General features: G+C 49.0%; 1 protein-coding gene across 1 annotated transcript in view; it reads right to left on the reverse strand.

Annotated features, from left to right (window-relative positions):
- LOC142578621 (uncharacterized) overlaps nt 1–20,500 on the reverse strand; it is a 55,221-nt gene extending 34,721 nt beyond the window's left edge. Inside the window, exon 1 of the mRNA XM_075688038.1 lies at nt 20,359–20,500. Coding sequence (XP_075544153.1) covers nt 20,359–20,391 — 33 coding nt within the window. The 5' untranslated portion in view covers nt 20,392–20,500. The remainder of the gene's footprint in view (nt 1–20,358) is intronic.
- Between the last annotated feature and the right edge of the window lie 3,100 nt (nt 20,501–23,600).

The raw sequence follows: 23,600 nt of genomic DNA on the forward strand, positions 1-23,600 counted from the left end.
GGGGTGTGTTGCCTCCGCCGGGGGGCCTTAAAGGTCGAAACAGCCAGCATCAGCTCAACCCCCAGGATCTTCCTTTCCCCAGACACGGCTAGGCCGCGCACGGCTACACGCGGGAGGGTCCAACCCTCGTGTGCTCGGGTACGTGGTGTCGCAACACACCAAACGCCTGCTGACGCAGACGCCCCAGCGGGGAGGGGGCGATAGAAAGTTAGGTGGGCGGATGAGATTAAGAAGTTTGCAGGGACAACATGGCCACAATTAGTACATGACCGGGGTAGTTGGAGATGTATGGGAGAGGCCTTTGCCCTGCAGTGGGCGTAACAAGGCTGCTGCTGCTGCTGCTGCTGCTGGTGCTGCTGCTGTTGATGATGATGATACATTTGTGGAGCAATGACAGTTATTTTGGATCCCTCGTTTACTGCTCTACCAAGTTAAGTGCCACAACCGACTCGTATTGTTATTTGGGAAGTTACGTAACGATGCGTGGCCGGCAGTACCGTACAACCGTGTAGAGCGCAGAACGCTGCGGTTCTAGACGTACTGAGCCCACCGCCGAAGGTTAGAAAAACACCTATACATAAGCACAGCAGAGAAGTGGCTACGTCAGGCGGCTTGATTGATAACTGCAGATGCGTCATTAAAAACACACGGAATTGTTCTCCACTTCCGGTGGCGTTTTCTCTACTTCCTTTTTAAATAAAAAGATGTTGATCCATAATGATTTTCATAAACAGCGGTTATATTTCTTAATATTCGCTTTTTCTTCCTGTTTGGAGGATGCCTTGGCTCTCTCCCTTAGTAGTAGATCGCTAAACTTCTCAACTCCTTGCGACTCTTGTTTCCAGTTGCCAAGTTTGCACGAAAAGAGCTGTACAATTACGGAAAAACCAGACGACGCAACGGGTGACAGTCATAGTGCTTATGGGTTTAAGAGGAAGCCTTAGCTCGGGTGCTCCTATCTAAACACATGTAAAAGGAGAATTCGTTTTTCTCGGCAACCACTGCACCAAATTTGACGAGGTTTGTTGCATTTGAAAGAGAAACTTAAAATCTAGTGACTGTTGGTTTCCAATGTTTGATTTAGATTGTCAATTCTTTACTGAAAAATTGGTAAAAAATCTAAATTTTTCAGAAAACGAAACTCATGTTTACAACTCTAACTCAGCAAGGGAAAATAATATCACATTTCTGTGAATTGACCTGATGTTACATCTAAAGGGGACAACATCGATATGTTACACATCAATCTAAAAAAATCAGTAATATAGAAATACAGCTCTTGCAGAACCCTTGTACACAATGTAACAAATTGACGTCGCGATCAAAAATAACGTACAGCGCGAAGGACAAGGACAGCGATAGACGACATACACAGCGCTGTGTATGTCGTCTATCGCTGTCCTTGTCCTTCGCGCTGTACGTTATTTTTGATCATGAATTACCAACTAGCCCAAGCAACCACCCTAGTTCACTTCATTTCTAGTACAATGGGCCCTTTCCCTTCGTCTTTCCCCTGTTCCTCAGCAAGTCCTAGTGTTTTGGAATAGCGCTGTGTATGTCGTCTATCGCTGTCCTTGTCTTTCGCGCTGTACGTTATTTTTGATCATGAATTACCAACTAGCCCAAGCAACCACCCTAGTTCACTTCATTTCTAGTACAATGGGCCCTTTCCCTTCGTCTTTCCCCTGTTCCTCAGCAAGTCCTAGTGTTTTGGAATAGCGCTGTGTATGTCGTCTATCGCTGTCCTTGTCTTTCGCGCTGTACGTTATTTTTGATCATGAATTACCAACTAGCCCAAGCAACCACCCTAGTTGACGTATCGAATTTGTCCGCTTTGAATGATCTAATGCATGCCGTTTACAGAACCGCTGTGTCTCTTTTTGATGCAGAGTTATTAATTTATAAACTTCGTGCGTCTATTCTTTTCGAATTTCTGAAAATCTTTTTCACAAAATTCACCCCATAAATCGAAATTCCGCTTCCGACAGTCACTAGAATTTACATTCTCTCTCAAATGCAACAAATTTCATTCAAATCGGTCCAGGGGTTATCTCAGAAACGTATTTTTGCGTTTTACATCTGTTTGAATAGGCCGCATCGGAGTTGGGCCTGAGCTAAAGCTTCCCCTTAAGGGTTATTGCAGGGTTTGATGATAGACGCTGTTTCGCATTATTTTATTTTCCACCTTATCTAGCCCATATCGCGGGTATGTGGTTACGAGGATCTGCCACCGTCGCGGTGAGCCGTCACTCGAGGAAATAATGAAGCAAAAGGACAAGTTAAACGCAACTGGCGTTTTGACAGGCCGCAACTCGTTTCTCGTGCATACAGACCAGCTGACTACGAACGGAATCTCTTTCCTGGTTCCTGGATCTGTCTAAACAAAGAAGGTTAAACTAATGAAGCAAAAGCAATGCGCGTGACCGTTGAATAGGTGGTGACAGTTGAACGCATCTCGAGTTAATCGCGCGGGCGCCGAATCTATGAGAAAACTGGCCTTTACACCCCAGCAGATGCCAATAACTACCGCCATCCAAAAGGAGTGAAAAAGGCAACAAAATATCGACCGCCAAATCGCTGTGAAATCTCAACATTTATGTGGCGGTGCTTTAGGAATGTGTGTGAGGATTGGTGGCGTGGGCGCGGAGGGGTATATGCCGCTTAATTTCGGGGGAGGGGGGGGGGGGAGGGGGAGGCCGAGGCCCCGCCTTGGATACGTGCCTGATATATATCATCTGTGTTGTATGGCCAGGACCCGTCTATACCCGTCTATACCACGTTTGTTAAGGTGGGGCCAATTTTTGACCACTTTTCGGTCATTTGAAGCTTTCGTCACGCCGCGGTGGTGCTAAGCCTAACGGCGCCGGGGCCTGCGATGGCCCCGGTCGGGGATCCCTCGGCTCTGGCGGCTCCAAATCAAGTCACCGGATACGACCCGCAGTCCTTGCAGATCGTAACAATGGATGACCATCAATCCGAGGATACGACTCAAGGCGAGGATCCTCTACCAACCGAGGACGATTACCTCCAAGATATGGTCCGCGTCTGGCGCGGAAAGAAGAACGCGGCGGCGGCATCGAGGGACGCTGGTGCTGGTGCCACCCAGCAACAGGCGCCGGCTAGCTCTGCGCATACGCAGGGCGGGAGTGCGCTGAACGCAGCCTCGACGAGCTCCAAGCAACTCCGGTGGCGGCCGCAGAACACGCCGCGCATTGAAAAAGATGACATCGTCGTGGTGCTGAAACCAAGAAACACGGTCGACCTCAAGGCAACTTTTGGTCCTGGACGAGCCGGCGTGCAGTCCGCAGCATCCTCGGGGACGACGCAAATGCTGGACTTGAGGTGTGGCCCGTTTGGGACCAAAACGTCCTTGTATGTGCACTGAAATCTGTCGACGCCGCGGAGAAGCTACTCCGGGATATTGTGCTGCCGGTAGGGGAACGCGAGCTACCGTTCCGGGGACACCCTAAGCTCTCCGGAGCGTTCTGTCGAGGCGTCGTGACTGTTTCGCCAGACGAAACGTCTGAAAGCGTTAAACGAAAACTCAGTGCGGAACAAAATGTGGTGTCTGTGCGCAAGCTAGGGGGAACCCCGGTTGCGGTGATCACCTTCGCGGGGACCAAGGTGCCACGGACGGTGTTGTACAGCTACGAACGGCTCCCTGTTCGCCTGTACAAGAAAACAGTGCCAGCATGCCACCGCTGTGGCACAGTGGGCCATCGGGCCGATGCGTGCCCGCGACCGCAGCCGGGACGCTGCAAACGCTGCGGAGTCCAGGTTCCCGATGCCACTCCTGACGGCCCGGCAGAACATGATTGTGTTCCGAGCTGCCTCATCTGCGGAGGCGGCCACCCTACCGGAGCTCCTGGCTGTGCCGGGCGGTTCCGGAAAGCCATCAAACCGAGCTCCCCATCCGGATCCAAACCGAAGAAAAAGACGGGGCCCAAGCAGGCTCCTCCGCCCAAGGCCAAGAAAGCGCCAGCCGATCAGGAAACCAAGACCAAACCCGGCACATCGAAACCTGTCAGGTCCGCGACCCAGGCGGTGCCCCCGGTCCTCAACGCCAGGGACTTCCCGCCCTTGGCACCCGTCCAACCACAGGTGAGCAGTTGGAGTAGGGCAGTCTCCGGGCCCCCTACCCGTCCCTCCCCTACCGAAACCGCCCTACAGCAGCAGGTAGAGGAGCTCAGGCGCCAAAACCAAATTCTAGCGCGCAAAATTCAAGAATTAAAGGCCAAACAGGCCGGGTCATCCGAACCAATGCAAGAAGCTGAGCCAGATGGCGAGGATGACGGATCATCCGTAACATCTTGCCTCACTAGCGTCTCGCGGCAGTGCGGGGACACGGTAGTTGGATCTGCTGGTAGCGTCGCCGGCCTAGAGGCACTGCAGCGCCAAACCGAGCAACTGGAGGAGCAGGTGGCGGCCCTCCCGAATCAAATCATGTCAGCAGTCCGCGAGTCCTTCCAGGACATGTTCAAGGCAGCTTTAACGCAAGCACTTCCCGACCTTATGGCCCAGGTCACTGACTCGGTCCTTAAAGCCGTGCAGCCCTGGGTCAGCACCCAAATTAAGAACGCCACTAGCTGCGAATCCCCTCACCTCAAACGTAAGACAGCCTCCCGCCAGGCAGCGGAGGAACATGGTTCAGGCTCTGCAGCTGGTGGGTCGGTGCGGCCCCTCGCTGGGGTTGCGCTGGCTCCCGGCCAGAGCTAGTCCGCTCGCCCGTAAATAAATAGAACAAGATGGCTAGCAGATCTAATAGGAATGATAAAAACCTTGAAAAATTCCAGATCATCCAATGGAACTGCAGGGGTTTCAGAGCTTGGAAAAAACGGTCACACCTCCAGCTCTACCTGCAGTCCCTAGGAGACATGCCGGCACTCATTGCCCTGCAGGAGCCCGGCATAGACGCTAAATGATCAGGCTACAGCACCTTTCAGGGGGGCGCCTCTACGTGCATCTTGGTGAATAAAGCTTACACCGTGGTTCAGGTCGACTTAGACTTGAGTACCGAGCAAGAATATACAATGGTCCGAGTACTGCCTCTCAGACGCCGCGACCCGTCAATACATATCCTCAACATATACTGCCCTCCGCATAAGCCGCGCGTAACGTTTAATGAAATCTTCCTTCGCGCGATAAAAATGGCAGCCAAAGAGCCTCTAGTGATCGTTGGAGACTTCAATGCTCCCAGCCTTCATTGGGGCTACCACTTCGAACAGGCAAGAGGACGTAAGCTGGCGGAGCTCATCTCGACTCTCAGCCTCACGTTGCTCACGGACCCGGCGTATCCCACCCGAGTGGGGAATTCGGTAACCCGCGACACGTGTCCCGACCTTTCTCTCGTTAAAAATGCTAGAGCGGCTGCTTGGGAGAACTTGGGAGATTCTCTAGGCAGCGATCACCTCCTTCTCCGGATTACACTCATGGCGAAGGCAGCGCGCAAAAAATGGGGTCAGGCCAAGCTGACCGATTGGCACAAATTCCGAAATCACACTATCCCTCCCGTACTATTTTCCGGCGGATACGCGGAGTGGGCTAACCACATATACAACATTCAGAAACAACACGTCACAACACTACAAACCACCGAAGAGATCCCCGCAGTGGACACCCACCTCCTGCATTTGTGGGAGGCGCGCCGGAGCTTAACTAAACGGTGGAAAAAGCAGAAAACTAATCGCAAATTACGCGACCGCATAGCCAAACTCACAGAGCAGGCTGCAGCGTATGCTGCCGAACTCTCAGATTCAAATTGGATAGCACGCTGCGACGCCGCAGCTCATCAGATGAGCTCGAAGGGGACGTGGCGTCTCTTTCGCAGTCTAATCGACCCCTCCCAAACGAGAGGGGAGACGCAAAAGCAGCTCCGGCGGGCTCTGCAAGGGTATCAAGGTACGACGGCGCAACTTGCGGACACTCTGTGCGACAGATATCTCTGTCGTACGGAGGACCCGCCTGGGCCTGAGTACATATACTCTGGCAGGCCTAATGAAACACTTGATGCCCCTTTTGAGTTGCACGACCTTAAGGCGGCCTTAGCAAAAATGCGCCGGGGTACGGCTCCGGGACGGGATCACATAACAGTGAACCTATTGGCGAACCTACCGGACCCAACCTACCTCCATTTATCAGAATACATCAACCAGATCTGGGACGGGCGTCCACTCCCTCCCGAGTGGAAAACGTCACTTGTGACGTTTATCCCTAAAACAGGTAAGGCCGTGAATACGGACAACCTGAGGCCCATATCATTGACCTCATGTGCGGGCAAGCTTATGGAGACGATGGTTCGGGATCGCCTCTCTCCATACCTGGAGAGTAAGGGCTTCTTTGCAGTCACCCTGTTCGGGTTTCGCCCCCACATGTCTGCACAGGATGTCCTTCTCCAGCTGCACAGGGATGTAATACGACCCACAACTATGCAACACAATGACAAAGCCATCCTCGCCCTTGATCTGAAAGGGGCTTTCGACAATGTTAAACACGGAAGCATCCTGGCCAACTTGAGTTCTACCGATTGTGGGGCTAGGGTCCACGCGTATGTAAGAGATTTCTTGAGTAATCGCCAGGCCTTCCTTCGGATTGAGGGCGAGGAATACGGCCCTTACATGATGGGAACACGGGGTACCCCTCAGGGAGCGGTGTTATCACCGCTCCTGTTCAACATAGCTATGATGCGCCTCCCAAGCCAACTGGCCCGGGTGGAAGGCATTCAACACGCGTTATATGCAGATGACATTACAATTTGGACCACTGAGGGGAGCGTGGGGGACATGGAGGCCCGCCTTCAGCAGGCCGCTTCCATAGTCGATGCGTATGCTATGGACTGTGGGCTCCAATGTGCTCCAGCGAAATCAGAGCTTCTGCATGTCAGAGCGAACCCAAAGGATAGGACAGCAATTCACATCTCTCTGTCAGGAGGTCCTATTAGAGAGGTGGAGGAGCTCCGTATTCTGGGCCTTTTCATTCACCACAGACTCAGACCGGACTCCACCATTGTGAAACTCAAGAGAGTAGGCGAACAGGTAGGGCGTATGATCCGCCGCGTTTCCAATAAGCGGGGCGGTCTGCGGGGCAGGGACGCGCTTCGGCTCGTCTATGCCTTCGTGACTAGCCGGATCCTCTACGCCGTGCCATATCTCCGCACTACTAAGCAAGACGAGGCGCGAATAGACGCCATCATCCGCAAGGCAACTAAGCGAGCCCTGGATCTCCCGGTGGCTACCTCTAATGCCAAACTGAAGGCATTGGGGGTGCTAAACTCCTACCAGGAGCTGCGGGAGGCCCACCTCGTGAACCAATACACGCGGCTCATGCAGACGGCCCCTGGGCGCCGCCTGCTACACCGCTTACACATCCAACACGACTGCACTCCAGAGGAGACGGAGCGTATCCCAGTACTGTGGCGCCATATGCTCTGTGTCTCCCCACTCCCCCGTAACATGGACACCGACATGCACGAAAACAGACGACAAGCGCGGGCTCGGGCTCTTGAGAGACAACACGGCTCCCGACCCGGTGTATATTATGTAGACGTAGCAGGGCCGTCGCCCACGGGATTTTACACGGCCGCTGTTGTTCACCAGGAAATGCACGTCGATTGACTCTCTTTTCGAGCCCCGAATTCAATGCGAGCCGAGGAAGTAGCGATAGCGCTTGCTGCCGCCCACGCCAATTCGAGAATCATCATTACGGACTCCCGAAAAGCATGTGATCATTACTTGGCTGGGGAGATCTCCCCCTTAGCTGCTTGCATTCTAAGACGGACTGCCACTGATCCAACACCGAAAAGAATCATTTGGGCTCCTGGCCATCAGGGCGTACGAGGTAATGAGGCCGCTGACGCGGCTGCCCGAGCGCTTATTTACCGGGCTCCTCATCCCAGCTCTTCTGGCTCGGAGACTAACCAGCCGCTGCTGCGATTCAGGGAAATAATAACGCATTATAGCGACAACCACCGCCTTTTCCCAGCCCCTGCCAAGGGGCTGAGTAAGACGGAGGAGCGAACTTTAAGGCGCCTGCAGACAGGTACTCTGCTCTGTCCTGCAATCTTAAAGCATTACGATCCTAACACGGATGGGCGATGCCCGCACTGTGGGGAGACCTGTGATATCTTCCACATGGTGTGGGCATGTACTCAAAATCCCCACCTCCCCCCTTCCCCTTCCAGAGAGGCATGGGAGACTGCCCTCCTCAACTGCTCCTCGCTTGAGTCCCAAAGGGCTCTGGTGAAACGGGCGAGAGACGGGGCATTGTCATGCGATGTCCCGGACTAGGGACGCCGACCATGTAGCGGGGCCACTCTGTGGCTCCCAAACTCTCTTGCAGCAATTAAAAGTTTTCACCACCACCACCACCACCGCAACACAGCCGCCGCCCAGCAAGAGCGGCCAGCGTGCGAGTAGGACAGGCTATTTTCTTGCCGCTCGGCAAAAGGCTCTCGCATGGCCACAATTCATCGTTAAACGGTTACTGTGCCAGCCCCTGTATTAAATTTAGAAAGTGCTCGGTTTGTTTTGCGCTCTACTATTTTGCGATGTATACGCAATCAAAACTGTCGCATACCTACCCTAATACATATAACCTGGGAGTGCACTAGGCACCCTCATAGGCCAAATACCAGTAAGACAATTTCATTTATTTTTTCCCTTAAAGGCCCGAAGGCATTACATAAGGGGGGAGCAAAATCAAGGTCAAAGAGAAAGAATAACTTGACAAAAGAGAACAATAACAAAAAAAAGAGTATGTAACAGGTAAATGTTCTTGTCACGCGTATACAATGCAAAGTAAAATTCACGGGATTGAAACACGAGAGAAAAAAAAATATAGATATATATATGAAACACTCAATTAATACACGAGAAAAATACAGTGAAAAAGGCATCACACGGAAAACAAGTAAAAATAAAAAATAATCAGCAGTTCAGAGTGCCGAATTGAATATGACAGGAACCTTTTGCCCTCATGAAAAATGGTCATTTAGTTTATCCCGGAATGATTTGCGGTTAGTGCATGATGCGATGGTATTTGGCAGGCCATTCCATAGTGCTATCGCGTCCGGAAAAAATGACTTCAGAGCTGAGGTGCGACAGTTGATGCGTGCGATGCTATGATGGTCATGGCTTAGGCGGCTAGACGTCCTGTGCGGGGGTTGCAGCTTTTCGTGTCTCGTGCGTGGGCGATAGTAGAAATGATGAAGACAGAGGCGAGACATAATGCGGCGTGACTCGAGTGATGGGATGGCCAGGGAGTGTTTCAGCGCGGTAATACTGGTTTTTCCTGAATAGCATGATGATATAAATCGGACGGCGCGATTCTGCACGGCTTCAAGGTACGCTTGTGATGGGTGCCAAATGGATGAGGCATATTCTAGTTTTGGGCGAATGAATGTTATATATGCTAGTTTTTTTATGTCGGGGGATGCGGCCTTCAAGTTACGGGGCAGGTATCCGAGTGTGCGAGAGGCTGCAGCGCAGATGTTTTGAACGTGAGTTACCCATGATAGCGATGGTGTTAGATGGAGGCCAAGATATCTGTAGGATAATGCGGAATCAATGGAAAATGAGCCAATATCGTATTGATGCAGATTCACGGTGCGTTTTCTGGTGAAAGACATGGATTTGCATTTGTTAATGTTTAAGGAGAGGAGGGATTTATCGCACCAAGAGGAGATAGTGTCAAGATCAGACTGAAGAAAACATGAATCGCTGGTTGCCCTAATCACTCTGTATATGACGCAATCATCGGCAAAAAGCCGTAATTCCGATTTTATATTGCAAGGGAGGTCATTAATGTAAATTAAGAATAGTAGCGGTGACAGGCCGGCGCCCTGAGGGACTCCCGATGTTACATTGGAAAGAGGAGAGTGGCTATCATTTGTAGAAGTAAACTGCTTGCGCCCTGAAAGTAAATTTTCGATCCAACGGATTAGGTTGACGGGTATTCCTAGTGATGAAAGTTTTTGCAGTAAATGATTGTGTGGGACCCGATCAAATGCTTTGGAGTAATCGAGGAATATAGCATCTATTTGGAGGTTGGCATCCATGGATTCGAGCAAATCGTGTATGAACTCTGCAAGCTAGGTTCCCATGAAAGGTGTTTCCTAAAACCATGCTGGTGCGAATAAAGAAAGTTGTTAGATTCAAGATGTGTCATTAGGTTTGTGGATATAATGTGTTGGAGTAATTTTGATGGCACACTGGTTAGGGAAATAGGACGGTAATTAGAGGCTAATTTGCGGTCACCGGATTTAAAGAATGGAGCAGTGGGAGCCACAGCTCGCCCGCTCCGACCTGGCAGGACAAAAGTGCTTAATTAGCCAGGTCAGGCAGGCGGCAAAGACCAGTGGGGACCTGGACTGAGAGGCTCCGACCACCCCTCCTTCAAATCTTTCCCATTTCAATAAAGTTTCTATCTATCTATATCTTCAAGTTTAACGTGTTTATTATTTAATCTATTACGTAACCACTGCTGTAGCCGCATCGCACTATACACGGCACCGGCTGCTCAAACTGCTGACCACAGCCCACCCGGACGCGCGGGTGGCTAGCGGTAAGCCACCCCAGCCCCTCCCCGAGAAGGGACTACCGAGAGGAGAACAGGTACTCCTGCGCCTCAGGACAGGCAGCGTTTCGCCTGCCGCCCGGAAATTCAGCGTGGGGAGAATCTCATCACCTGCCTGTCGGAGGTGCCGCTCCCCCGAGACCCTGGAGCACATCTGTTCAGGACTATACGACAGCCGTATGCCGCCGCCTCGGCCTTCCAGCCAACACCGTAGAATGCTTTCTCTTCCCCCGCCTATCCCCGGTCGCAGCACTGCAGGCCTTCCTCGAGTTTGCTGCTGCGACCGGACTTGCCGCCTTGTAGCCGATCCACCGGCTACCTGCTCCTTGTGGTGTCCTGCCATGACACGTTGCGACAGCTGACCCTTCCCACAACCTACTTTCTTCCCTTCCTTACTTCTTTTTGTCCCTTTCTCCCCCTCCCCCCTGATGCTGAGCCATGCTCCCTCACGGGTAGCAGAAAATAGCATCATTTTCTCCTTCTTCCGAATCACTATATATATATATATATATATATATATATATATATATATATATATATATATATATATATATATATATATATATATATATATATATGTGTGAACCGCTGATAATGCCAGCATATATTCTCCCGCCGAGGTTGTGATGGCGACGAGTTTGGCTCACTTAAACTTTGTACTTTCCTGCTTGTGCGCAACGCTGATAACGTCTCAGTGAGTCCAGAAATACCTTCACGCATTTGCTGAAGTTCGTTCTCAGCCTGTGGTGCTCGCACGGCAGCCAGTGATGCGGGCGTGGTGATCGCCACGAGCCGACCGGCAAGCTCGGCGACCGCTTTCTGCTCTGACACAGCGACAACCAAGCGGACACTTGACGGCAGCTTTTGCAAAAAGAGTTCTCGGAATAATGCTCCGTCTACAGTGTTTGTTGTTTCGCCGCGCAATAGTTGCACGTGCCGCAACAGCTGACTGGGAGTACGGTCGCCGAGGTCCGTGTCGCAAAGCAATTGCTGTAGTCGCTGCGACTCGGGGGGCGTGACACGGCGGATGAGGGTTTCCTTTAGCGTTGCAAATGCTTTTTCAGCACGCCGGTCGAGTAAAAGATCCCGTATTTCACTGGATATGGGCGTCGGGAGACTGATTACGACGTAGTGGTATTTGGTAAGGTCTGCTGTGATGCGTCGTGCTGCGAACTGCGCTTCTATTTGAATAAACCAGAGTGCGGGCTCCGCGGTCCAAAATGGGGGCAGCTTACCGTCTACTGAAGGGTCTGTCGGTGTAGCGTCCGTCGTCGACGTCGAAGTCATAACGACGTTGATGCTCAGCCCCGGTGGCTGCTGATCACGTCCGGGTCACCAATGTTGGAACGCGCTGCTAGGCTAAGCGAGTATAAGCAACCACGCGTCCCGAACAACTTAACTTTTATTCACTCCGAACCGAAGCTCACGAGGAAAAGTCACGTGGTACCTCGCGCATGCGCTCTTGGCATTGCACACGCAAGCGCCGTTTCGCGCCGCTACACACTTCTGATTGAAATTGCGCTGCAAGTTTGAATGTTATGTTATATGCAAAACGTAAAACGAGTGGGAATTGCAGACGGTTGTGTATTTTTGCTTCGTGTCCAGATGTCGTTGTATATTGCGGGTTCACTTCTTTCATTGTTTTTCGCAATCCGTCGCATTATGCGTAATTTTCAAGTGGCTCGAAAGGTGCTTGTCGAGCCTGCTAGGCATCAAATAGTTGATGTTCCTGCAGCGAGTTTTCACGGAGTCCACATTTTGTAAACGTGACAAAACTCACTAAGGAACTAAATAATGTAGCTGCGCGCTTTTTTGCGATTTTGAAGACACACACACAACACACACACACACACACACACACACACACACACACACACACACACACACACACACACACACACACACACACACACACACACACACACACACACACATATATAAATGCGGTGAAAGTACAATGAACAGACTCCTTCCACGCCGGGAGGGAGTAGAGAGACGTCACACAGAGCGTCGCTCAGACGTCACGCCGAGGCGTGCACTCGTATGGTTGGATGTTATGTGCGTTCACTTTGGAACGGGGCGGTGCGTTGTGCCACTATTACACTGCTTAATGTCCTACCTAGGTTAAAAAAAAAAGTACTATGAACTCCCACAACCAAATTTTTTTGCTCCTCTATTTCGAGCTCTGCTTTTGTACGTCTCCGTTTTTTGTCGTTTCCCTACTTTTCTTCCCTCAATCTTCCAGTCGCCTCTTACTAGTCTCTATTGCGGACATGTTTACATTTCCCCTGCTCTCGCTGAACCCAAGGGCTTCAAGGAGGCCAGTGGTGCATAAATCGACCGCTGGGCAGATATCTTCACATTCTAATAAAACATGCTCCATCGTTTCCCTTGCTTTACCGCAGCAAGCACGTGCTTCTTTCTTATATCTCGCTATATAGGTGCGTGTTCTAAGGCATCCAGATCTCGCTTCAAAAAGTAGTGAGCTTCCCTTTGAGTTATAAATTGTTTCTTTCCTGATTTCGTTTTTTTTTTCCTCTTAAGTAGTTACTCATGGCAGGTTTCTTTTCCATTGCCGCCACTCATGAGATTATTTCAGCCTCTCTGACTTTCCGCTTGACGTTCTTTGTTGCTGTGTTGCCCAGCCTACAGGCCGCATATTGCTGGTAAGCTTCCTAGTTCTTTTCCTCCACTGTGAATCAATGTTTTGCCTGTACAGATACCTCAACACTCTCCCAGCCCATTTACCTTCTTCCATATTGCTCAGTCGTTCTTTATAAGGAATTTTACTGTGAGCTTCCCTCACTTCAAAACTAGTCCAGCCCATATCAGCCTGCACAGCTTCCTTTGTAGTCTTCCCGTGAGCGCCCAATGCGAGGCGACCCACTGACCTTTGGTTCCCGTCGAGTCCTGACTGTACCCTGATTTAAAGCAAACAACCGCATTTCCAAAAGTAAGTCCTGGAACCATTACACCTTTCCACATACCTCGGAGGACCTCGTACCTATTGTATCCCCATAGCGCTCTGTGCTTCATTATGGCTGCATTTCTCTTCCCCTTCACTGTTATTGCTTTTTCCTGTGTTTCCATATATCTATTGCCTTCGTTTATCCATATACCAAAGTATTTATATTCTCTTACCCGTGGTATTTCCTGGCCCTGTATTGCCACTGTCTGTTCACAGTTTTCATTGAATACCATAACACCTGATTGTCTAACACTAAATTTCAAACCTAAATTGTTGCCTTCCTGTCAACAGATATTAGCCAGACGTTGAAAATCACTTTGCATGTTAGCTAGCAATACAATGTCGTCCGCATAAAATAAACCTGGAAGCTGCTGCTCTACTACTGCACCCGCCTGTTTGTATGAGAGATTAAACCCAATATTACCTCCTTCTAGCGCCCTCTCCATCCTCACCATGTACATCATAAACAGCAGCGGGGATAAAGGGCACCCTTGCCTCAGTCCCTTGTTGATATCAACTTTCTGCTCGCTCCTCATCCCTTCCCATTCAACGCAAGCGATATTTTCTAGGTGAATCTCTCTCAAAAGCTGTAGACAATCGCCACCTAAGCCTTCCACTTCCAGAATATCTTACAAAATGTTGCGGTCTACGTTGTCATAGGCTCCTGTAATGTCCAAAAAGGCCACATATAACGGTCTACTTTCTACTTTTGATATTTCAATACACTGAGTAAGAACAAATAAGTTATCATCCAAACGCCTACCTCTTCTGAAGCTATACTGAAGTTCTCCCAAAATGCCATTATTCTCTGTCCATGCTTGCAGTCTTAATTTGATTGCCTGCATTGCTAGCCTATATATTACCGATGTAATGGTCAACGGTCTATACGAGTGGATTCTTTCTCCCCCTTACCTTTATAGATTAAATTAATTCTACTTTGTCGCCAACTCTCTGGTATTCGTCTATCTTTTAAAGTTTTTTCCACTGCTTGCACCACAGCTTCCTTACTTTTTGGTTCTAGTCCATTAATCAGCCTAACGGGAACTTCGTCTAGCCCTGTGGCTGTGCGCTTAGGAATTTTCTCTTCGCCTTTCTTCCAGTTGAAATTTGTCAGCACCAGCTCCTTTTCCACCTGGGTCTGTTTCATGCTCTTTTTTTTTTCTTCAAATACATCCTCGTCATTGCCTTCGAAATATTCGGCTGTTATTTCTTGGGTGTAGTTTATTGCCGCTTCCCCTTCCAGTTTCTTTCCATTTTCGTCTAGGATATGTTGTTGTATTGTTGTTGACCTCCTGCCTAATAATTTTATGTGGTTCCAAAATATTCTAGGTGCGGCCTTCTTTTTCTTACGTATTTCTGACAACCAATGTTCATTTTGACCTTTTATCTTTGCTTGCACCAGTATTTGAACCATAGACTTCTTGGCCCGGTAAGTTTCCCATTTACTGGCTACTTCATCCTGTGGCGACTGCGCCTTCTTTTCCTGCTTGTGCTCTCGGGATACCCTCTTTCGTTCGGCAATCGCTTCTCCCATGTCCCTGTGCCACCAGCTTTTCGGTTTCTTTTTCCCTTTCCAACGAACACGTTGTTTCTCTTTCCGTATTTCTGTCGTTATTACACTTAGAAGCTCAATATATTCCCATTCTTTACTTGGCCATTTGCCAAGTTCTTCCTCAAGTGACTATATTTGCTATTTGTTCAGCGTTCAAATTTGGACTGACCATTTTGCACTCCTTGCTCTCTTTCCCATCCACATATCCCATTTTCAAAATTATGCGTTTATGGTCACTGCCTATGCTCCTATACATTTCCTCATCAATGACTATTTCTCTCAACTTATCCTGAATTCCTTCTGTCATCAGACAGTAATCAATGGTTGATTGCCGGTTGCCCACTTCCCACGTGATGTGCCCTTCACACTTAGGCCCGTAGTCACGATAACGAGGTTATGTTGCTCACAAAGGTCTAGCATTGACTTCCCGTTGTTGTCGGTATAGCCATCTAAATCCTGTATGTGGGCATTCATGTCACCTACAAGGATAATTTCGGCATCATTCCCGTAACCCTTAATATCCGCACTTACGCATTCCACTAACTCTTTATTCTTCTCTGTGCAATTATTTCCGGTCCACAAATACGTAACACCCAGCCAAGTTTTTTTCCCGCTCATTGTACCTGATAACCAAAGATGCTCTTGACATTTTGAATTTACTTTTTTTCATTTGGCTCCCTGATGGATGAGCTTTCCGATTCCCCCTCCCTTTCTTTCCGACTTAGTTCTGTATCACTGTTCCCAAACATAATTCTCAATCACTGGCAGCTCTTCCGAGTATCTAAGGTGCATGAATACATTGTTAAGCGCAAAAAGACAGACACAAGAAAGACGACAGGACAAGGCGCTACTCTCAACTGACATCATCATGACGCAATAAAATGATGTCAGTTGAGAGTAGCGCCTTGTCCTGTCGTCTTTCTTGTGTCTGTCTTTTTGCGCCTAACAAAGTATTCATGGATTCGCACCAACTAGCCCGCCAACGCATTGTGCTGAACTATCTAAGGTGCGTTTCTGTAACCGCAAACACCCCTATTTGTTCTCTATTTAACTGCTCCTCAATCTCTGCCCACTTTTCCTTTCTATTCTGCCGCCCTGCATGTTTATGTAGCCTATTGCATGGCGAGCTCTCTTTGTTGCTTTCCTCCTTTTTCTGTTATTGACGGCGATGCTATTCTGAGGTTACCCTAGGGGACCTTCTTCATTACTACCTACTCTGGCCCCCTGAGCGCCCGTGGGCCCCCCCAAAAAACAACAGCGCGACCAGAAAGTCGCCAGCCCACCTCTCGTGCAAGCCTGTCATTGAAGTGGATCCCGTCACGTTGAAAACCACCACGCCTTCTCCCTTCTCTGTTTGCTTCGACAACCTCGCAGCCTTTCTCTCGGCTCATTGTCCGTATCGCGTCGTTGGCAGCCACTACGGCTCGGCCGCCACGAGATCGCGCCCTCCACCGGCCGGCACGAGCAGCTCAGTCAACAGAAGGATGCAACGTTTTACACAATCCAAGGCATTCGGAAATACGAGCCATTGCAAATATTTTATTAGTAAATGCACTCATCATAAATCATCTTTGAGCTACAATGTGGCATAAAGGTTATAAACAGGGATAAGGTGCCTCAGAAAGGCTGGCCAACGTTTCGATAGGAGGACCTATCTTCGTCAATGGTGGCCGCGTCATTCTATTCTTGATAGGATGTGGGGTCTCTCACACCCGTGCTCTTGGGACAAAGGAACGACAACACAGTAGTGCAAACAATCACAAGGGCATTTATTGCACCTTTCATAGATCAATGCCTGCTAGCCGCGTTGCTATCCACAAAACATGCGGATGGGCGCGCGACAAATCTAGAAGTCCGACTCACCGCGACCGGAAAACGAGCGAATATGTTCGCCCCATGCTGGATCCCAACGCCTGGTCGTTCGCGTGTACGGTCACGCCAACGGTGGCGCGTTCGAAGGCAGGCCACGCGAGGCGGTCTCGCAGAAGCATGGGTCGGCGTGCGCGCGCGGGACGTCCTCGCTGTTAGCCGAACCGCCGGGAAAGAGAGCCTTGTCTCCCCCTGCGCCCTCAAGTAACCCTGCCGTGAGGCGGCGTTAGCAACGCAACACTCGCGCCATCTCTCGCACTGCGCCCCGACCACATCGACCGCCGCAGGCATCACGCAAGCCACGCGGCGAAGCCGGATTACAGGAGGCGCGCCATGCGGGAAAAACATCAGGGGACGCGCGAGAGTCGCGCATCCCCACAAGTTTTAAAGGGTTAGTGCAGTGACGTCACGTGCGGTTGTCGGTGGCGGCTGGTTGTAAAGGGAGATACTTCAAAGAGAATGAGCGGTGTCGCCTGACGCCTGTGAGAGTGGTTCCCAAGACGAGGGGACAAGAGCGGGAGAGTGGGAAGGCGGGGAGAAAAGCAGAGAAAGACAAAAAATAAAGGGTTGGGGGACCCCGATTCAATCTGTCTGCCCCTTTCTTGACTTTGAGCTACAAGTGATGCCTAGCAGGAGCGGTGCTTTCTAAATCTATGCCGAAAGTTTACGAGTAAATTGTGTCTTTTGAAGTAAGCTAACAATCTTGTATGCATTATGTTTTTCAATTCCTTTGGAATATAGCGGTACAGTAATATAGAAAGTTGGGCGAGTTGGTGACTAATCACCATACCTTGGTGGTGAAGCAGTGCACTGACAAGGACAAACGCCAAGACGCACGCGAGCAGCGAGTGTCGTGTTTTCTCGTGCGTCTTCGCGTTGTCCTTGTCAGTGCGCTGCTTCACCACCAAGGCACGATCATATACCGGTAATATCGAGATTTGTTGGTACTTATTGAACGCGTTCTTGTTAAAAATATGCACGACACGGTCAATTTGCACAGATTTGGGCAAGACAGATAAAGTACGGTTACCGTATATACGTGCGTAACCACTGGCTATTAGGCACGTGCTTTACAGGGCCTATTTGAATGTATGTCGTCGACATCTGACAGTACTTGACTGTTTTCAATATATTTTAGGCGAAGAAAAACTTCTGCAGTGCTTGTAGGAGACACTCGGCGCTACACACCGATTGGGGGGCGCATTCTGCGACGACCACTTTCGGCGACGCCGAAAAGGATTGGCTGGTTGAGCACTACGTCACGCGAAGGCTATAGTGAGGGTCGCAGAATAGGTCCACAGGATTACTGTTGCTCCTAGGATCACTGGACAAATTAGACTGCCGAATGAGAAATTAATTAAATTCGTCAGCTAACGGAACATCGTAAAGATGTTGTTCCGAATGGTGGAGACCACCGAGAATCGGTAGCGACTTATTTGAGTGCAAAAGATTGTTCAGTCGACGCAAACCCATGCAGGTCAGAGCGAAGCGTATTTTTGCCCGAAAACATTGATTATCTCGCTTCTCTTGTTTTCGACATCATGTGATTCCTAAAACCTTTAAATTTCCAAGCTGTTCCGGATCTCTTGACCTCACAAACAGGGCATATAAAGCGTTTTTACGATTGATCAGTTGTATTAACTTGTTAATGATCCATGGTTTTCTTGCCTTGACAGGCTGCACTCCTTTTATTCGACAAATGTGTCTTCTGGAAAAAGAAATTCAGCTTTCTCGATTGGGCAGACGACCGTTGTGTGCAGCGTCTGTGCATATCAGCGTTGCCTTTCTTTCACAGGAACGTCGCGAGCTCGCTGCCTCCCGTAGCTTCGGCAAGCCCCAATACTCGCAGCTATTTCAAAGTGTTTGAATAAGTTAAGCACAACAGTCCGTGTCCACGGTCCACATATCTGCAGCTTCTTATGCAAGACAGCTGATGTCACCGATACAGATCACCAAGCAGAGGGTAGACGTGGTGCGAACTTTGAACTTTAACTACTGAGCCTGCATTTCCTATATACCTATGCTCAGTGTTGGTGGTAACGCGTTAAAAAAAAGAAAAAGAAAGCAAAGGCGTTACCGGTAACGTGGAACTTTTTTTTCTTTCGTTAACTTCGTAACGTACCCGTTACCTTTTACAACTGTAAAGGGTGACGTACATACATTAGAATTTTTCATTAACATGAAAGGTCACGTTACTAGGTCCTTTAACGAAGACACGCTGTCTAAAATGTCTGAGCATGGAGTAACGACAAAGTTAGCTGCATTACTTTTTAGGCAATTATATGGACACTCCAAGCGAATTTTCGTCGTCACCGTGGGTCACCGCATATGTAAAGGTGTACCTGTGCCGGATATGCGAGTTGTATTGCTACAATATTTAATCACTAAAGTTGCTCGTACCAGGTCTTACGTTCCCGACTAAATAATTCCTCAGAATTTTGAGAACGCGGCAGCCAACAAACGAATGTCACGAAACATGACGAAGTTTTACTGGCACGCACTATAGTCGGACGCGTATAGCCGACCGAGAAGCGCCACCTTGCACTATCGAAGTCAGCGTGCTTCGCGCTTAATTGTGGCGGACAATTCTTTTGGTATAACGCGTTATTTATAGAACACGTAGGGTGGTAACGCGTTCATTTTATTTGAACGGAACGAGTAACGTATTTCGTTACATATTCTTTGGTAGCGTCTAGACTAGTGCTTACAGATTGCACAACTGGGATTGCACACAGCTGCAGATCTCGGCAACATACAAGGTGTAGTACCGGTTGGTGTATTTCGCAAGAAAACAAAATTCAACGCGACATCATATATGACATGCTCTTCGCTGTTTCTAAAGCACAAAGATTGAGCAAACAGCTAACATCTTACTGCAACGCGCCCTTACTCGATACACACAAATTGGGCAAAAAGTCTGGACGGTAGTCAAGTACGCGTGCTTGAAGAGAAACGATAAACCGCCGTGTTTCGGTCGACATATAGGTATACGTGCCATCTCGGAGAATCTCGTGTGTACAGCACACGTCTGCGCTTGCCTCAGCATGCACGCCCGACTCCCGGCAAGTACAGGCGCCCAAATCTTTAGCTGGCGTGCGCGAGCGGCGACTTTTCTGTGCGTCAGCGCCGTATGACGAGGCGAGGCTAGAAACAGTCTGAGGCTAAGCGCACGGCGCCAAAGCGCGCCCAGCTGGGCCCATCGTCTGCTAGGCTGTTTCCAACCTCGCCCCGTCATACGGCGCCGACGCATGGAAAAGTCGCCGCTCGCGCACGCCAGCTAAAGATTTGGGCGCCTGTACGTAGCATAAAAGCCGGAGCTGCGCATCGCGAAGCACGGACGGCCGTCGCGTGCAGGCGATCGCGGGTTCGGCAGACGCGCGATCCCACGAAGTCCACTCACATTCTGAAGCAGGTTGTCCTTGCTGCGGTACATGCTCGTGTGGCGCGGCGGAAAGAGCGCAGCTGTTCGCGCAGCTGCCGCCGCTTCGCTGGCGTGCGGTGCTCGCGACGGAAGCACGCGTGGCGTGGGAACGCGCGCGGCGGCTCGAGTCGAGTGCGAAAGTGCCTCGAGGACGAGATATGTATCGACGCGACAAGCAAGCTGATTTCTTCGGCTACTGCCCCTTGCCACAGCACTGAATTCAAAGAACTGCAAGTTACGTATATATATATAGTGCTCTGCTTCGCTCTGGGAGCCAGACTCTTCGACATAAACCGCAGTTATTCATATGGCCACGCTACTGAGAATAACGACACAGTGTCAAAACTGCCAATTACAAATTGAACTCTTTTTATTTGCCGAACCTGTGCCCAGCAAAAGAAGTGACAATCAAGCGCAACGATAGCGGCGAGCAAAGCCGGCGATAGTCGAAAATCTGATCAACGGGTCAAGCGCGTCGGCTTTTATGCATGACTCGTCCAACTTTCCAGGGTATAATCGTTGGTGCCCGCGTGGCTTCTCTATAAAGTACTACACAGCTTGCATCGCGCATACAATCAGATTACAACAACAGACGGATAGAACTATCGATAACATTCGAGAAACTTCTGATACATTACGAGCAGTAAACAGCGCTAAACAACAAGGAGAGGGACCCAGACAACAGCGCTGACTAACAACCAAGTGCCTTATATTCTTTCAGTCAGCATATATATACTCCGCCACTATCTCAATGCACAGAATCAACAGAATTCCGCATGTGCAGGGGCCAAAAATTACAATCAATGAGATAGGAAGGCTATCTCCTTCGGAAGGAGAGAAATAGAGGGAAGGTTTACACATGCTTCGCCGCTATTATGAATGTGGAAAGCTTCGGAAATAAGACGTGCACGGTCATCGCGGTATTTTGACAGATAGGTCACATCTTTAAGAGACTGCTTGCAGCCGCATTCATTGCGCGAACACTCAAACAAGGTTCAAAAACGAACTAGAGATAGTAAATTATCACTGCATTGCAATGGAAAATCCAGTGGTGTCTATCAAGACAACCAGAATTAGTGATCACGAGATTACGCTGCCGTGTCCCTCCATTACACCTATATTTACACAGGACTGGTCTGACGCTATCGCCTCTGTGTCCATACTGCCAAGAAACAGGATCACTACATCACTATTTTTTGGTATGTCGGCGATACAAACTGTTAAGAAAAGGACATCTAGAAGTTCCGCTTGCTAAATTAGGGTTAATGTTATCATCAGAAATCATACTATCTTTCGGTGCGTCAGTTATACACTCTATTAAGAACAGTTTACACCCTTTGGCGTGCCCGTTCTGTCACGCAACAATAATCGTCATCTGTCTTGATGAGTTTCCTTTAACGCTGCGAGCCCGGAACTTTCCAGTAATGAATGGCACGCGCGTTATCAGCACAGAACAGTTTACACCCTTTGGAGTGCCCCTTCTGATAACGCGCGTGCCGTTCGTTACTGGAAAGTTCCGGGCTAGCAGCGTTAAAGAAAGGAAACGCATCAAGGCAGATGACGATTATTGTTGTGTGGCAGAAGGGGCACGCCAAAGGGTGTAAACTGTTCTTAGAGTGTATACGGGTCAGCCACACTGCAGGGACGTGTTTGATGCCGTTTGCGGTTACATACAATCAGCAAAACGAATAACTTTTTGATTGTTCTCTTGTAATTTGTTTGTTTTTGTATGTTTTCTTTTCTTTCTTTTTTCATCGAATATGTAACACTTCAACAGAATAGGTAATCGCTTCAGCATGCAATTATTGGCCAATCCCCCAGTGTGGGTATGAGCCATAATATGAGGCCATCATCATCGGCATCGGTAATGGCAACCGTGTAAGCAACAGAGTAAGAAGACAGAGGTGGTTCAGCACTCACTGACCACACCAGAAGGCACAAAGGTAGAGGGAGAGGAAGCTCAGGAATATATTAGGTTAACAATAGAGGCAGCATTTGCAGAGCCAGTGGGTAGCGAAATGGAGAACAATGACAACAGCAGGACAGAATTAGAGGAGGAGTACAGAGGGATGACAAGTAAGGAATGGGACAGAATTGAACACAAGGTCCCCGTGGGAACAGCGACAGGACCTGATGGCATACCTATGAAATCGATAAGCATATTGGGCCAGAAAAGTAAATTAAAATTACGACAACTTATTGAACAAATAGTAGTAGGGGGAGATGTTCCACAGGACTGGAAATCAAGCAGAATGATATTAGTTTACAAAGGTAAGGGAAGCAAGGACAACATTAAATCCTACAGGCCAATAACTGTCATGTCAGTCATATACAAAGTAGCAATGCAGATGGTGAAAAAGAGAATGGAGGAATGGGCAGAACATGAAGAGATCTTGGGAGAACTGCAGAATGGATTTAGAAGAAACAGAAGGCTAGATGATAATTTATTTGTTATAACACAGTGCATAGAGATAGCGGCAGCCAGGCAGAAACCGCTATGGATAGCTTTTTTAGACATTAGAGGAGCCTATGATAACGTAAACCGAGAAAAGTTATGGAGCCAGTTGAGGGAATATGGTCTAGATAGAAAGATGATTGGGTTCCTACAACAAGTTTATACAGATAATAAGGTAGAGATAACATGGGAGGGGGAAACTACAAAGCCAGCTAAAATAAGAAGAGGTCTCAGGCAGGGCTGTCCATTGTCGCCTCTGCTTTTTATGATTTACATGAGCCAAATGGAAAAGAGACTAGAACAGAGCACAATAGGAACCAACATAAGCTATATGCTGGAAGGGCAGAAGGTAACTCAAGTACTAGCCGGACTGATGTATGCAGATGATATTGTACTGCTTGCTGACACCCGAGTAGGGCTACAGGAACTAATGAGCATATGTGCAGAGGAGGGAGAAAAATTGGGACTGCAATTCAGTAGAGAGAAGTCTGGGATAATAGCATACAATGAAGAAAGGAGGGAACCATTGGAAATGCAAAGCACTAAGATTGATCATGTTGAAAAATACAAGTATTTGGGCATATGGCTAAACGAGGGCAAACAGTACTTTGGAAGAACAGGAAAAAATTATTATTGAAAAAGTGAAAAGGAACTCAGCTGTAATGAAACACAAGGCACTATGGAACTATAATAGGTACGAGGTGGTTAGGGGCGTATGGAAAGGGGTTATGGTACCTGGCCTCACATTCGGAAATTCAGTACTGTG

This window comes from Dermacentor variabilis, chromosome 4, assembly GCF_050947875.1.
Source record: "Dermacentor variabilis isolate Ectoservices chromosome 4, ASM5094787v1, whole genome shotgun sequence".
Classification (NCBI taxonomy): Eukaryota; Metazoa; Arthropoda; class Arachnida; order Ixodida; family Ixodidae; genus Dermacentor; species Dermacentor variabilis.